Below are 14,797 nucleotides of genomic sequence, written 5' to 3'. Positions count from 1 at the left end.
AATATTCGCGTCACATGTAGAAGTTTGTGAAATGTGTAAGAAGAAATGATGGATTAATCCATGTCCGTGAACTGGTTTTCACTACATGAAATAGTTACGGATTACATTATCTTTTATCAAGTTTTGTAAACTTGCATACCAAAGTGCATGGATTAATCCATGTTTTGCATATATATTTTAGACGGTCTTACAATTGATTTTCATTATATATAATAGGGGTGGATTAATCCATCTTTTTATCAATATGTGCATCGCGTGTAGAAGTTTGTGAAACGTACAAGAAGAAATGATGAATCAATCCATGTCCGCGAACTGGTTTTCACTACATGAAATAGTTACGGATTACTTTATCGTTTATCAATTTTTTTCAAACTTGCACACCAAAGTGCATGGATTAATCCATGTTTTGCATATATAATTTAGACGGTCTTACAATTTGTTTTCATTATATTCAAAAGGAGTGGATTAATCTATCTTTTTATCAATATGTGCATCGCATGTTAAAGTTTGTGAAAAGTGCAAGAAGAAATTATGGATTAATCCATGTCCGCGAACTGGTTTTCACTACATGAAATCAATCCATCTTTTTATCAATATGTGCATCGTATGTAGAGGTTTTGGAAAAGTGCAAGAAGAAAAGATGGAATAATCCATGTCTAAGAACAGGTTTTCATTACATGAAAGAAAAAATAATTTATCTTTATCAAGTTTTAGAAACATGCACTAAGAATGCATGGATTAATCCATGTCTTTGATTATATATTTTAGACGGTCTTACAATGTTTTTTCATGACATATTATAGGGATGGATTAATCCATCTTTTTATCAATATTTGCATCGTATGTAGAAGTTTTGGAAAAGTGTTCACTACTTGAAAAATAATTTATCTTTATCAAGAATGAAAGGATGGATAAATCCATGTTTTTGACTGTACCTTTGAGATGGTCTGCTTATGTGTTTTCCACTACAAATATTGGGATGGATTAATCCGTCTATTTCTATATTAACATTGCTTCTAGAAACATGTAAACATGCGCGAAGGAAGGATGAACATGTCTATGTCTTTCATTTTTAATTTTAGCATTGATTTTACTACATGAAATGGAGATGGATTAATCCATTCTTTTTATTTTTTTATCAATATTTGCATTTATAATATGTGCTAGTTTTTAAACATGTACACACTATGGATGGATTAAACCATGTCTTACGTTTCCTGCATCAGATAGGGATGCATTAGTCCGTCACTTTCTACTATCAATATCAGCAATGATTTGTAGATGATTTGAAAACCTGCAAAAAAATTGCATGGATTAATCCATGTTTTTTTATATATCATACCAGGTTTATATTACCATGATTATGACATATATCAACAGTCCAAATGAAAGGATGGATTAATCCATGTTTTATTATGTACATAAAGTGTAATATTTTTTCAAAGTATGGAATTCATTTGGACTGAATAATGGATTAATCCATTCATTATCAGTAATGAATTCTGTATTCGCAAATGAATTAAACCATGTTTATATTACGTTGTACAGAGGAACTTATTAAAGTTGACAATTTGCAAAAGTCCTCCGTTATGTGGTCAAAATAAAGACACTCTAAATGGCGTATACAACCCCAAAACAGGGATTGTTTTGTCAAATCCCGTTTTATAAAATCATCAGTTTTATGTCATTTACTTTCAGAACGATGCCCGAACGACTCAATAATTAACAGACGTCGAGTAGCAGAATGCCAAGTCAATATTATACTTCCGACAGGGGTAAAATACGAACTTTATACACAACCTTCAGAAAAAATAACTAGTTTAAAAGCAAAGATAGAGATGAAATGGGGGTTCTGTGCAGATGGATTAGTGTGTACACTTGAATCTACAGGAGAAGAACTAAAGGATGATCAGACAATCGTTGACTCGAAAATAGAAAATGGATCTTCGATAATTTGTAATATTCGAACAGAACTGTACCAAATATTTGTAAAGGATTTACGAGGTAAAATCGACACTACAATTAGTATTAATTCGAAAGACACTATTTCAACATTAAAGAAACAAATAGAACAGGAAAATGCTGGTTTGCCTTCGCATCGTCTTATTTGCACACAAGAACATACAGGAAAAGAACTGCAAGATGATGTTCCTATTTCTGACTATGGCATTAAAAACGGCTCTTCAATAATATATAGGTTAAGCCCTATCGAATATCAGGTTTTTGCTAAGTTTCAGACAGGAGAAAAATACGAAATTCGTGTAAATGATTCCGACGTTATAGCTACATTGAAGGCGAAGATAGGGGAGAAATCTTTTTACCAGGCAAAACGATTAATCTGTAAACTTGAATCTACAGGGGAAGAATTGAGAGATGGCCTGACAGTCTTTGACTCAAAAATTGAAAATGAAACTTCCATAGTATGCATTCTTCGGCCGGTTGAGTTCAAACTTTTTGTGAGACATAAAATTAGTGGTAGCTCTATAACACTTAGTACAATGCTTTCTGAAACTATTTCTGAGTTAAAGACAAAGATAGAAAAAAATACTGGTATACCAGCACACAAGCTTGTTTGCACACTAGAGCTTAGAGGAAAGACGCTGAAAAATGACTTTACACTTTCAGATTACAACATAAACCCAGGATCCACTGTACTGTATCATACGACAGAGGTCAAGATGTAACTTAAGATAGTCCAAAGATAGTCTTGGACCCCTGTCTTGAGAAAGGACAGCCATTTTACAACTGAGAATCCTAAAGTTTGTTCCAACAACTGTCCTTAACCATAATGGATATTAAGGTGACCTATTCTTGGATAAACTCCAATTACTCTCAGTGAATTACAGTAAACAGCCGAGATATTCGAGTACTTTCGAGGAAACATTTACAGACCCTGTCTCAAACCACGAATTTCAGTGTGCAAACTATTAGGACCTCAGCAAATAGTTCAATGAAAACTCGTTATTTTGTTTATGTTAATGCAATCATCAAGTAGTATTCGTTTTACAATCTCAACCCATTTTTAGCTCACCTGAGCAAAAAGTACTCGAGGTGAGTTTTTGTGATCGCTCACCGTCCGGCGTCCATCCGTCGTCCGTCCGTCCACATAACACTTTCCTTTAAACAACATCTCCTCCTAAACCACTATGCCAATTTCGATGAAATTCCACACATATGTTCATTTGATGGTCTTCTTTTAAATTTTTAAAATAACTGAATTCCATACAGAAATCTAGTTGCCATTGCAACCGAAATGAAAAACTTTAAAAATCTTCTTTTCCAAAACCACAGGTCCTAGGGCTTAGATATTTGGTATATAGTATCAACCAAGATTGTTCAAAATATCACCCTAGGGTCAAATATGGCCCCGCCCTGGGGTGCACATGGTCTATATGGACTTGTATAGGGAAAAACTTTAAATATCTTGTCCCCCTAGTGTCAAATGTGGCCCTACCCTTGAGATCACAAAGTTTATATAGACTTTGGGTCAAAATTGACTGTGCCCCGGGGTCAACAGTTTTTACTTTGGCTTATATAGGGATAACCTTAAAAACAAAAAACCTTAAGGCCCAGAGCGTAGATATTTGATAAGTGGCATGCTCTAATGGTTTTCTACCAAGATTAATCAAATCATGACCCTGGGGTCAATATAGGTCACACCCGGGTGGTACCTTGTTTTTCATAGACTTATTTGTTTCTGAAGCTTGGATCACAAGTAAAATGCTTGATACAGATTTCAATGCTCATCTTGAAAAGTCTTAAATTCTTAATCAGGACTGACTGACATACTTTGTTGTTTTTTGAAGGTACAGAGTAGAAATTTGGACCACGTTTAAAACTTTTGATAAAGATTTCAAGACCCATCTTTCATAATCTAGACCCTGACACTCTCTTGAAGTTACAGCATAATTAATTGATACAGATTTCAATACAATGTACTGATCTTTAATAGTCTTAATCTTGACCTACTGACCTACTTTCTTGTTTTTGAAGTTACAGCACAGAGGTTTGGACCACCTTTATATTTCTAACAGATTTCAGTAGTTATCTTGAATAATCTTGACAATGACCTACTCATCTAGTTATATGTTTTTGAAGCTTTAGCAGAGAATTTTGTCCAAGTGAGCAGAGCAACTAAACTCAGCTGAGCGGTATAAGGCAACCATTGCCCTCTTGTAGAGCAGTTTTACATAAATGGTTCTTGCGGCTCTTCTGCCAATATTGTTCAAACTATTACGATTCGTCTAAAAACTTGACTGCCAGGGGGCGTGGTCACTTTTCCCTATATGTTTAAAGTAGAAATTTTTAAAATCTTCATGTATAAAACTTTTAGCCTGATTTTAAAATAACTTCACACAAATTGTTCTTGTGTGACATTCTACAAAATTTATATTGTTTATTTTTTTCTGATTTGTCAAGAAAAAAAAAACAAAAAAAAAACAACAAGATAATTTCTTTAAACAACATCTGGTCTTTGGTAGCCCTCTTTCAAAGTTGTTCAAATGGTTGCGGTTCATTGAACAAATAGGTCATTTTGGTTAAAAAATGGTTTTCAGTAACAGACTTTGAACATCTTTTTCTGTAGAGCTTTGATATTTGGCATGTGATACTTTCTACCATACCTGTCCAGAGTACTAGTATTGTGTGTGACATGTACTTACTTTATGCTTATTTAGAAGAAACTTTGAAACTCTTCTTCTCTGAATCAATAATTATAATAGCTAGAGCCTTAATATTTGGCGAGTGATATCAGAGTTGCACTGTCTAACAAATTGTTTGAATTATTGCCCTAGGTTAAAAAATGTGTGTGTGTGTGTGTGTGTGTGCGTGCGTGCGTGCGTGCGTGTGTGTGTGTGTGTGTATTATATAGGCTAACATAGAAGAAACCTAACTGTACCATTACGTTATACAAACACACTTGAAGCCTTTTTCCTATATTTTGCATAAATTAAAATGTACTTGTTGGTTTTTGAAGCAACATGTCTATAATATTTTCCCGTTACAGCGGCCTATTTTGCAAATACGTGGCTCTGTGGTTATGTTTATGGTGCTCTGTATTTCCTAGAAATCTACCCTTGCTTTTTATCTTTTGTACACATGTGAGCGTTTTAGGGTCAATGGCCCTCTAGATTTTTTAGAAAAAGATGCTTCAGTGGAACACCAGACAGTTTCCTTCTGAAAGACAGATGATTATTCTGAATTTTTTTCCCTTTTGTTGACAGTAATTGGGTATTGAGTGTCCCATGAATACGGCGCAGGGAATACGCTGCCATGTGAACACGCGGTGAGGCGGAATCTTGGTAAAGAAATAAGTCGCAGGTGACTTTGCTTAAAGGAATACGTTAACGCCTATATTAAAATTCACCTATATGTCATTAATTAGCAAACAAGGGAAACAAAAGTTAGGAAATGCTTCCCAAAATTTAAAAATCTGTAATTCATCTTAGCAATAGAATAAATATTCCATAATTTCCTTACGTATTTTTGCACAATTACTGTTGTACATATTAGCGGTTTTCCCATTGATGTGTAATAGTGTCCAATTATTGGTGCATCTTTTACTTTACATGTTTTAGGATCGGTGTTAAAAAAGACCGATAACCGTACTAATAATGTTCTGTTGTAATAGCTAACATGTACCCATGACTAGTCACATATGGATTCATTTCAGTTTGTGGTAACTAAATTCAGATTTGAAATCAATTTGGCTAGGGCAACTTTTCTCTTGAGTTATAAGTAAAATTACAAAGTAAGGAAGGTATAGAATTATACAACTTTCTTTCTGTATTTTTTACGACAACATTATAAAAGATGACAAAATCTAACAGCTCTGTCAATGTTAATCGACCCGTTCAATTTCCTAAACGAGATCCTTCGAAACGTATATGTTTTTGCGCTATTAAAGTTGTAGTTGAAAATAAAATACAAACGATGAAAATAGAAATAACTACAATTGTATTGTACACAATTCGAGCAAGTATTCATAAATACATGCAATATCATTGTTACAATTCTTAGTTAAAGTTAATGTAAATATTTGTTAAATGTATATTTATTACACAACCCATACATTAACGCGCAATAACTCCATATGCATGTGCACTGTTTTGTGTAATCAATTAATAACAAGTTAAATAGTCAAAATATCTGGCATTTTTTAAGCTATGCACTATATGAATCATGTTATAGTGTGAGAACTTGGAAAAGATGCAAGCTCTGTAAAATATAACTATTTTTCCATCCTTTGTATCCTGTAACTTTCGAATAGTATTTAGGATCCGTTGTACATATTTCCATGTACGATTTTCAGCTTTGAATTATTTTAATGTACACTCTTTTAACCCTTTCAAGAAAATAACAAGTTGGGAATAGAAAATGAGGTGTTAGCGTGCAATTAACCGGTTTAAGTTTGCCAGTAGTGGTACTTGCCACTGACCGTTCGTGGCGGTACCCCTGTGTCTTTTAAGCTACAGTCACACATACGGATATGTCCGTGCGTTGAGGTACGGTGCGGATAGGATTAGTTTTTGAGTGTATAACTACGGAGCAGTACGTCTTAGTACGGGAAAAATGGTGAGAAACAGGAAACAAACAAAACAATACAGGACGCGAATAAGTACGGATAGGTATACTACGTTGAATTACGTTTTACTGCGCCTTGCAACTTGCCCAGCGCACGGACGGGTCTGTGGTAAAGTACGAGCAGCCTCGGATAACTACGTTCGGCTATGGCCAGGTACGTAACAGCACGGATAACTACGTTTAAGTACGTTTAACTACGGATGAATAAGTTTCAGCCAAGTTGGACTAAAGTCACGCTCAAATGGCTACGGTTCGCTCAAACTTTTGTGCATGTTCAAAAGTTGGAGAAACTTGCAAGTTTGGAATAAGTTTTGAATACGTTTTGACCACGTTTTGGTACGGATTAATACGAATGACTACTCTGAGGTACGGCTCAGGTACGGATCGATACGGATTACTACGTTTCTGTCCGTAGCTAGACGTAGCTATCCGCGCCGTATGTGTGACTGGGGTATTAAGGAGGTAGGTTACTTTAATATTTGAATGTGCGCATGCCCAACCGGAAGCTAACGTGACGATTTACGACGACATTTACGACAAACTAAATGTATTTGTTTATCCATTCTTCTTAAAAAAATTATGAACCTGTCTCCGATCTGATGCTTAATGGTTTTAATAATGCAATAATAATGAAACGCTTCAAAACATTGTTGACTTAAAATGACGTCATTGACGTCATGCCGTTACGTGTCAGTTACCGCGCAAAATTAATTGCTTTTATTTTGAAAGTACGTAATTCTGTGCATTTTCTTTTTTTGAAAACAGCAATTATTTGCTGAAAATTTTTTTATTAGTCTTTCGCTCTGAATAATGATCAGTATTTTGCTTCTTATATGTAGCTATATATTGAAATGTTATGCGGAATGTAAGAAAATGGATGATGGTAACTCATGTTATTGGGAATATAGTTGGGTGAAAGGTTACTTATTGCGGTCATTTTCAGATACGAATTGGGCAGTTTGATTTGTAATACCTATTTTTCAGTTTCCATATATAATTTGTTACTTATATACTAAAACTAAACTCTAAAATTGTTCAAATTTCAGTAGAAAATTGTGGTTTCTTGGATTAATTAGTTATAATGTAACACTGTTATATTTGTACAGATTACTTATTATATTTTCTTTATTGTGCTTTTCTCATGTACAAATTGTAACCGCCATTTTAGTTTGTGGCGACGGACATTGTATAATGTTTATGCCTTAATAAATTAATCTTGAATCTTGATGAGGAAAGCTATTTCTTATTACACAAATGTACACTTTAAATGTTTACGGTAAAGTTATGTATATATAATCATGTTATGGATGACCAAACACGTTGTCGGATAATATATCTGGTACATAAAAATTCAAAATCTACACTTCCTTATTTCTATAAATTGTATATATTCATTTTCTAAAACGCACTTTTCATGTGTATTTTTGTGACATTTTAAAAAACGGGCTTTGGTAATAAAATGAATAAAACTATATGAATTTTCTGAGTAATTTAATACTATTGAAATTTTGACATGTTAATATTAACAGATCGCTCTGTCCCCTTAATTTAAGAATTATACTTTCAGTAATTTTTAAATCATTTGAAAACTAGCAAATGGCGAGTTAATTATTTGGTTGATATAGTAAAAATATATACCATTTGACTTGTGAATATTTTCTGCTTCCTTACCATTTTTTGTTGTTATTTCCTACTGATGATTCCCAGAACAATACTGCTTCTCAGTAATTTTTTTTTTAATGTTGAATGTAAAACAGTGTTTGAAAAACAAAATCATCGCTAGATATATTCCTTTTGTAGAAAAACCGGTTAATACATACATTTCAATGCAAAACGAATCTCGTCACGTTGCCGTAATTTAACTAATTTGTATATAATTTTATCTTTTACGACGTCACAATTCCTCTGTGCGTAAGCTTCACATGCAACGGGTGCGGAGTTCGATCCCCGACAGAAGCTGACATTTTTCTATTTAACCAGTTTTATTTTTATTGTACCTCTCATGAATTCATGAATTTTGCAAATATTGTAACAGAAATCATCCATGTGTACATTTAACCAGTGTTTTGTTTTGATTTCTGCCTGAAACATTTAAACAAATGTTTGAGGTGTGAAAAAGCATACGTTGCTTTTCTCACCTCCCGTCTACAGTCTTTCACGTACATTGCAACTACATGTATCAGTAAAAGTAAAATGAACGAGCGTTTTCCTTTTGAGATATCCGCTATGTTTAAAAATGTTTCTTCCTAGCAAACTGTTTGCCAAAAATTTATGCTAAATTATTTAACATATGGCTTATAATGTACCATTTAACCAAACAGATTCTACTTGTTGCGGAAACAAATTACTCATAGTTTTGGCTGGCATTTACCTAAAAATGATGTAAGATGCACAATGGGGTAGGCGGCGGTAATTTCAAATATCAATTAAAGTAGATCAGGTTTGGTTCTGATATTTTTTCTGACTGCTGTATATAGTGACAAACTGCAATTGAAATAAAAGTTTTCAGCAAAGCACTGTATATTATCTAAGAAATACAAACTAAAACAAACAGAACTAAAATTATAAACATCTAATACTCATAATACTTTGAGTTCTAGGTTTGTGATTGTATAGCGACAATTAAACAACTTTGAGCAAAACGTATCTTAGATACCATAGAGTTCATTCAGTGTTTGAATATAGCTGATTTTCGCTTAAGCCGGTGCTAATAGCTGTTCCACATTTCATATCCCATGATCATGCTCAATCAAACCGAGTCTACTGTTATTTTGTTAGGTTAGGTTAAGGTATGCTCCATTCTTCCAAAGCTACTTGTTATAGATTTTCATAGGGTCAAATAAATAAGTATACAACGTTATACGAATTATTATTATATCAGATCAATAACTTGACAACCGCTTGACCAAGAATCCCGAAACTTCACAGGATGATTAGAAATGCAGAGTATATGATCCATATTGATGCTGGGATTACTTGATCGAAGGTCAAGGTCACAGGGACCAGAAAAGGGAAAACCGTTCCCGATCAATAACTCTAGAATCACTTGACCCAGAATGCTGAAATAGTATGACAGGACACGCCGAATAGATGATTCCTAGTGAGTTTGGGGTCATTTGATCAAAGGTCAATGTCACATGTGCCAGAACTTGAAAAACCATTTCCTTGCAATAACTAGAGACCCATTATAGAACCGTCAAACTTCATACGGTGATAGATAGAGCTTACTGAGGAAATGACCCCTATTGTTTTTGTTAATGGATTGTCATTTCCGATCAATAGCTTGAGAACCACTTGACTCAGAATAAGGAAGCATCATGGAATGATTGAACATGCAGAATAGATGACCCCTAACGATCTGGGAGCCATATGTTCAAAGGTCAAGGTCACAGAGTCCAGAACATGGAAAATCGTTTCCAATCAATGACTTGAGAACCATATGACCCATAATGTTGAAATTTCACAGATGATTAAATGACCCTTATTGATTTTTGGGTCACTTGATAAAAAAAGTCAAGGTCACAGGTGGCAGAACAAACTGTTACCGATCAACAAGAACCTTTTCAACTTCGTAAATGATTGGACATGCAGATTAGACGATTCCTAATGATTTCTGGGATCATTTGATCAAAGGTCAAGGTCACAGGTGCCTGAACATGCAAAATAGTTTCCTATCAAGGACTACTAAACCAAGAATGTTTAAACTTCATAGGGTGATTGGACATACAGAGTAGATGATCCCTTTTGTTTTTGGGGCACTCCGTCAGAGGTCAAGGTCACAGGGGCCAGAACATGGAAAACGGTTTCCGATCCATAACTTAAGAACTACTTGACCCAGAGCGCTGTAACTTCATGGGGTGATTTGACATACCCAGTAGATGATCCCTATTGCATTTATGTCATTAACCTAACCATCAGTGTTTCTGTGACTTGACTTCCTGCCTATTACTTCTATGCTTTGGGGGAGACATGTGCTTTTCTACAAAAGCATTACCTAGATAAAAGCCTGCATTTATCTTCATGAATTTTCAGTTAAACATTTTCAAAAGCTAATCACTATACTGTTATTTGGCTTGAAAACTAATGAGTAAAATGGACAATTAATTTTGTTTCAGATAGAACGTAAACGCAACAGCTTACAAGATTTACAAACACAAACTGAGCTTCTTAAACAGATGGTTCAGTCCCAAGGTGAGGTATTTTGTATACTAAATTGGATACATATTATTTCAATTCGTATGCAAGGATAATTGCCAGACCTGATCGCTGCCGAAAAGTATGGCCTGTAAACGTCAGCCTATCTATTACAGAATCCCATGCAGTAGGGAATATTAATGGACTGACCTTTACATATAATCGTAATTTATGCAAAACAAATAGTGTGCCGTATCAATATTTTTGACGTCAAACTTAGGACTGACGATACCCCAAGAGTAGACTAGCAACAAGAGTGATGATAAAGATCCTGTCACAAAATTTAAACTTTTCTATTTTTTCTTTTATTCTATGCAAATGTAATAGCGCCAGATGCCAGTCTATTTTAGAGATTTTTTCAGAGAACTGATTGTAATATTATGATATTGGACATAGATTGGCTACATTCATAATTTTATAAACAAATATTAAATGAATAATATATCATTTTATTTCACATAAAATTTATACATTACAATAGTTTTCACATTATTTTTGTGACAAAAATATTATCAAATATGTTCATGTAAAACCCAAGTAAGGCTGAACGGACCTACGATGTCAATGTACGTCTGTGTAGATTATAACGGTACTTTCGGCTTCATAGGATGATTTATTTGATCTATCTGAAAACAAACATTTTGATCTACAACTTGCATAACTGCCGAAAGGTAACTCAAAGAGTTCTTATGGTGTTACCGCCAAAAGTTGAATAATAACATTATTTTAATCAAGCGATTTCATATTGGCCTAGTTATTTGTCTTCGGGCACTTGTATTGGTCCTCTGCCTACGGCCTTTGGCCAGTACGATAAACCTTGGACAAATAACAAGGCCGTTACGAGATCGCTTGATTACATATAATAAGATTATAGCCTAGCAGCTAGTCTACCCCAAACCATAGGAAAGTACATGTTCACTACAGCAGGGTTTTAACAGACCTTTACCCATGTCTTTTTAAATTCGTTCTAAAATCCATACTGAGGCTGTCCGACATATAAACTTATCTGAATAGTCATACATAGTTTATTTTATACATTTTTACATACTAGTACGTCCTCATACAAATACTTGGTAGTCAACAAATAAAATGCAATATCGCGTACATATAAATATCTATTGAAAGAAATGAATTTTGAGATAAATAGCAGCATATAGCCAGTAATTAAGAGCTAGTCATTTTGAAGATAGTTTAACAATTAATACCTTTTTATTTAGAATAGGCTGTTAAGTCCATTTTTTTTCTTTTAAATTGTCAACCGGACACCACCACAAAAGTATCACTTGTTCCGTAAAAGTTGACACGTTAAAAGTTATGTACACATTTAAAGTCTGTAGATGTTTGTATTGACTGATAACCTTTAAGCTCTTCAACATTTGTTTTCAGAACAAAGTCCGAATAAATACGGAGTTTTGGCTAAGTCTGAAAACGGAAAGCAATACTCGGTGTCTGTAGCACCACAAGACAGCACTGTGTCACACTCAGGCATTGAAAATGGTTCCTCTATAATGTGTACTCTTCAGCCGGTAGAGTACCAAATTTTTGTAAAAGGCTCGACAGAGAAAAAAGACAAGAATAAAACCCTCTGACACCGTTGCCGAATTAAAAGCAAAGATAAAAGAAGTAAATCCAGGGATACCTGGACATCGACTTATTTGCACACAAGAGCTGACAGGAAAAGTGCTGAGAGATGATCTGAACATTTCAGAGTATGATATTAAATCCGGATTTACAGTACTATATAAATTCCTCCTACATGAATTTCAGGTTTTTATAAAATTTCAGACAGAACAAAAGTACCAACTTCGCGTACAGGGTTTTGGCACTATAACCAGCTTGAAAGCAAAAATTGGAGAGAAATGCGGTCACCAGGCTGAACGAATTATTTGCAGGCTTTAATCCACCGGAGCAGAACTGATAGATGATATGACAGTTTCCGATTCAAACATTTGAAATAGCTCTACTGTAACTTGTACTGTTCAGCCAGAAGGAATCCAGATTTTTGCGAAGGGATTGAGAGGAAATTTGAGCTGTATGCATGTAATGCCATCTGACACTATTGCTGCGAGAAAAATGCAGGTTGCCCCGCGAATCGGCTTATTTGCACAAAAGAGCTCACTGGAAAAGTTTTGCAAGACAATCTCACTGTGTCCGAGTATTCTATAAAACAAGGATCTTCAATTGTTTACAGACTTCGCCCCATCGAATATACTATTTATGTTAATATACAGACTGGTGAAAGGTACGAAGTTCTGGTAGAGACTTCTGACTCTGTGACTATATTGAAAACAAAGATAGAAGAGAAATCTGGTTACCGGGCAGACAGACTGATATGCACACTTGAATCGACAGGAAGACAACTGGAAATAACAGTACTGTGTCCCACTCAGGCATTGAAAATGGTTCTTCTATAATGTGTACTCTTCAGCCGATAGAGTACCAAATTTTTGTAAAAGGTTGACAGTGAAAAAAGACAGTATAAGAATAAAACCCTCTGACACAGTTGCCGAATTAAAAACAAAGATAAAAGAATTAAAGCCATGGATGCCTGAACATCGGCTTATTTGCACACAAGAGCTGACTGGAAAAGTGCTGAGAGATGATTTGAACATTTCAGAGTATGATATTAAATCCGGATCTACAGTACAATATAAATTCCTCCTACTTGAATTTCAGGTTTTTATAAAATTTCAGACAGATCAAAAGTACCAACTTCGCGTACAGGTTTCTGACACTATATCCAGCTTGAAAGCAGATATTCGAGAGAAATCCGGTCACAAGGCTGAACAAATCATATGCAGACTTGAATCTACCGGAGCAGAATTGATAGAAGATATGACAGTTTCCGACTCAAACATTAAAAAGGGCTCTTCTATAACTTACTAGTATACTGTTCAGCCGGAAGGAATCCAGATCTTTGCGAAGGGATTCGGAGAAAATTCGATCTGTATACATGTAACGCCATCCGACACTATTGCAAAATTAAAATCAAAAATAGAAGCAAGTATAAGTTTGCCTTCACAGTTTGCTATTATCTGCAAACACCAGTTTACGGGAAAAGTGCTAAAAGATGATTTAACTGTTTCAGATTATAACATTAATCCTGGATCTACAATCAAATACACAGTATACAAAGCATCCAAAAAAAAAAGTTTCAGATAGGGGACAAATACAGACTTTGTGTAGAGATTTCTGACAATATAACTATAGCTTGAAGGAAAAGACAGAGGAGAAATGAGATTCCTGGACAAACCCTTGAACATAATTGAAAGGTAACGCTATAGTCAATGACTCAAAGATAGATCGAAAACGGGTCTTTAATGAATTGTACTCATCTCTAGGGAATGATATGAAAGGGTTTGAACGGGAAAATAGATAGGGATATCTTTTTTTACTTTTCTTTCACTGTTGCGAAGTGATATGCACTTGCAATGGGAGACTTTCAGTTTTCCCTACTTAGCGTCATTTACCTACAGATAAATATGAAACTTCGAAATATGATCTAATTATTCATATCACTACATGAAACAAGATGTACAGTAATTATCTATAATGTATAAAATTGAAAGAAATTTGGCGTGTGATAGTTAGGTTTTACGTATATCTATATTTAACTATGACGTGTGGCATTCATTTGCTGATGTAACCGAGATTGTATTCGGTGATGAAAACAATGGTAATTATCCTTCAAAATAAATAAAAAGAAAATTTAATTTGTTTAAAATTATTTCAAAATGATGAAATCATTAAATTTCATCTTTTGATCATACTATTTTATCGTCTGTACATGCGTCATACAACAATTAATAGTCCAGTAAAATCGTGTAAAAATACTTCAGAAAATGGGAGAAGCACAAAACTTGGAACATAACTACTTTAGGGCAAAACCGAAAAAAAATTTGCATGTGACCCACTCCAAAAATTCCAGTATGGCCGAAAAATCCAAGATGGCCGCCTTCATTATATAATTTTAAGAAATACATAATATTACCTATAATACTTTGATTAACAGAGTCATTAC

General features: G+C 34.4%; 1 protein-coding gene across 1 annotated transcript; it reads left to right on the top strand.

Moving 5' to 3' along the window:
- The first annotated feature begins 1,838 nt into the window (after positions 1-1,838).
- LOC128551476 (polyubiquitin-like) lies at positions 1,839-13,662 on the top strand. Its single transcript, XM_053532348.1, has 4 exons — positions 1,839-2,651; positions 10,698-10,773; positions 12,163-12,288; positions 13,205-13,662. Exons 1-4 carry the CDS (start codon positions 1,839-1,841, stop codon positions 13,660-13,662), a joined length of 1,473 nt encoding a protein of 490 aa, XP_053388323.1.
- The last annotated feature ends 1,135 nt before the right edge of the window (positions 13,663-14,797 follow it).

Source organism: Mercenaria mercenaria, unplaced genomic scaffold, assembly GCF_021730395.1.
Source record: "Mercenaria mercenaria strain notata unplaced genomic scaffold, MADL_Memer_1 contig_113, whole genome shotgun sequence".
Lineage (NCBI taxonomy): Eukaryota > Metazoa > Mollusca > Bivalvia > Venerida > Veneridae > Mercenaria > Mercenaria mercenaria.
This window is presented reverse-complemented; position numbering and strand designations above follow the sequence as displayed.

Coding starts and splice junctions, on each gene's coding strand:
- LOC128551476 (XM_053532348.1), top strand. CDS start 1,839: ATGAAATGGGGGTTCTGTGCAGATGGATTAGTGTGTACACTTGAATCT. Junction 10,774..12,162: donor ACAGATGGTTCAGTCCCAAG/GTGAGGTATTTT, acceptor ATTTGTTTTCAG/AACAAAGTCCGAATAAATAC. Junction 12,289..13,204: donor AAATGGTTCCTCTATAATGT/GTACTCTTCAGC, acceptor TGTACTCTTCAG/CCGATAGAGTACCAAATTTT.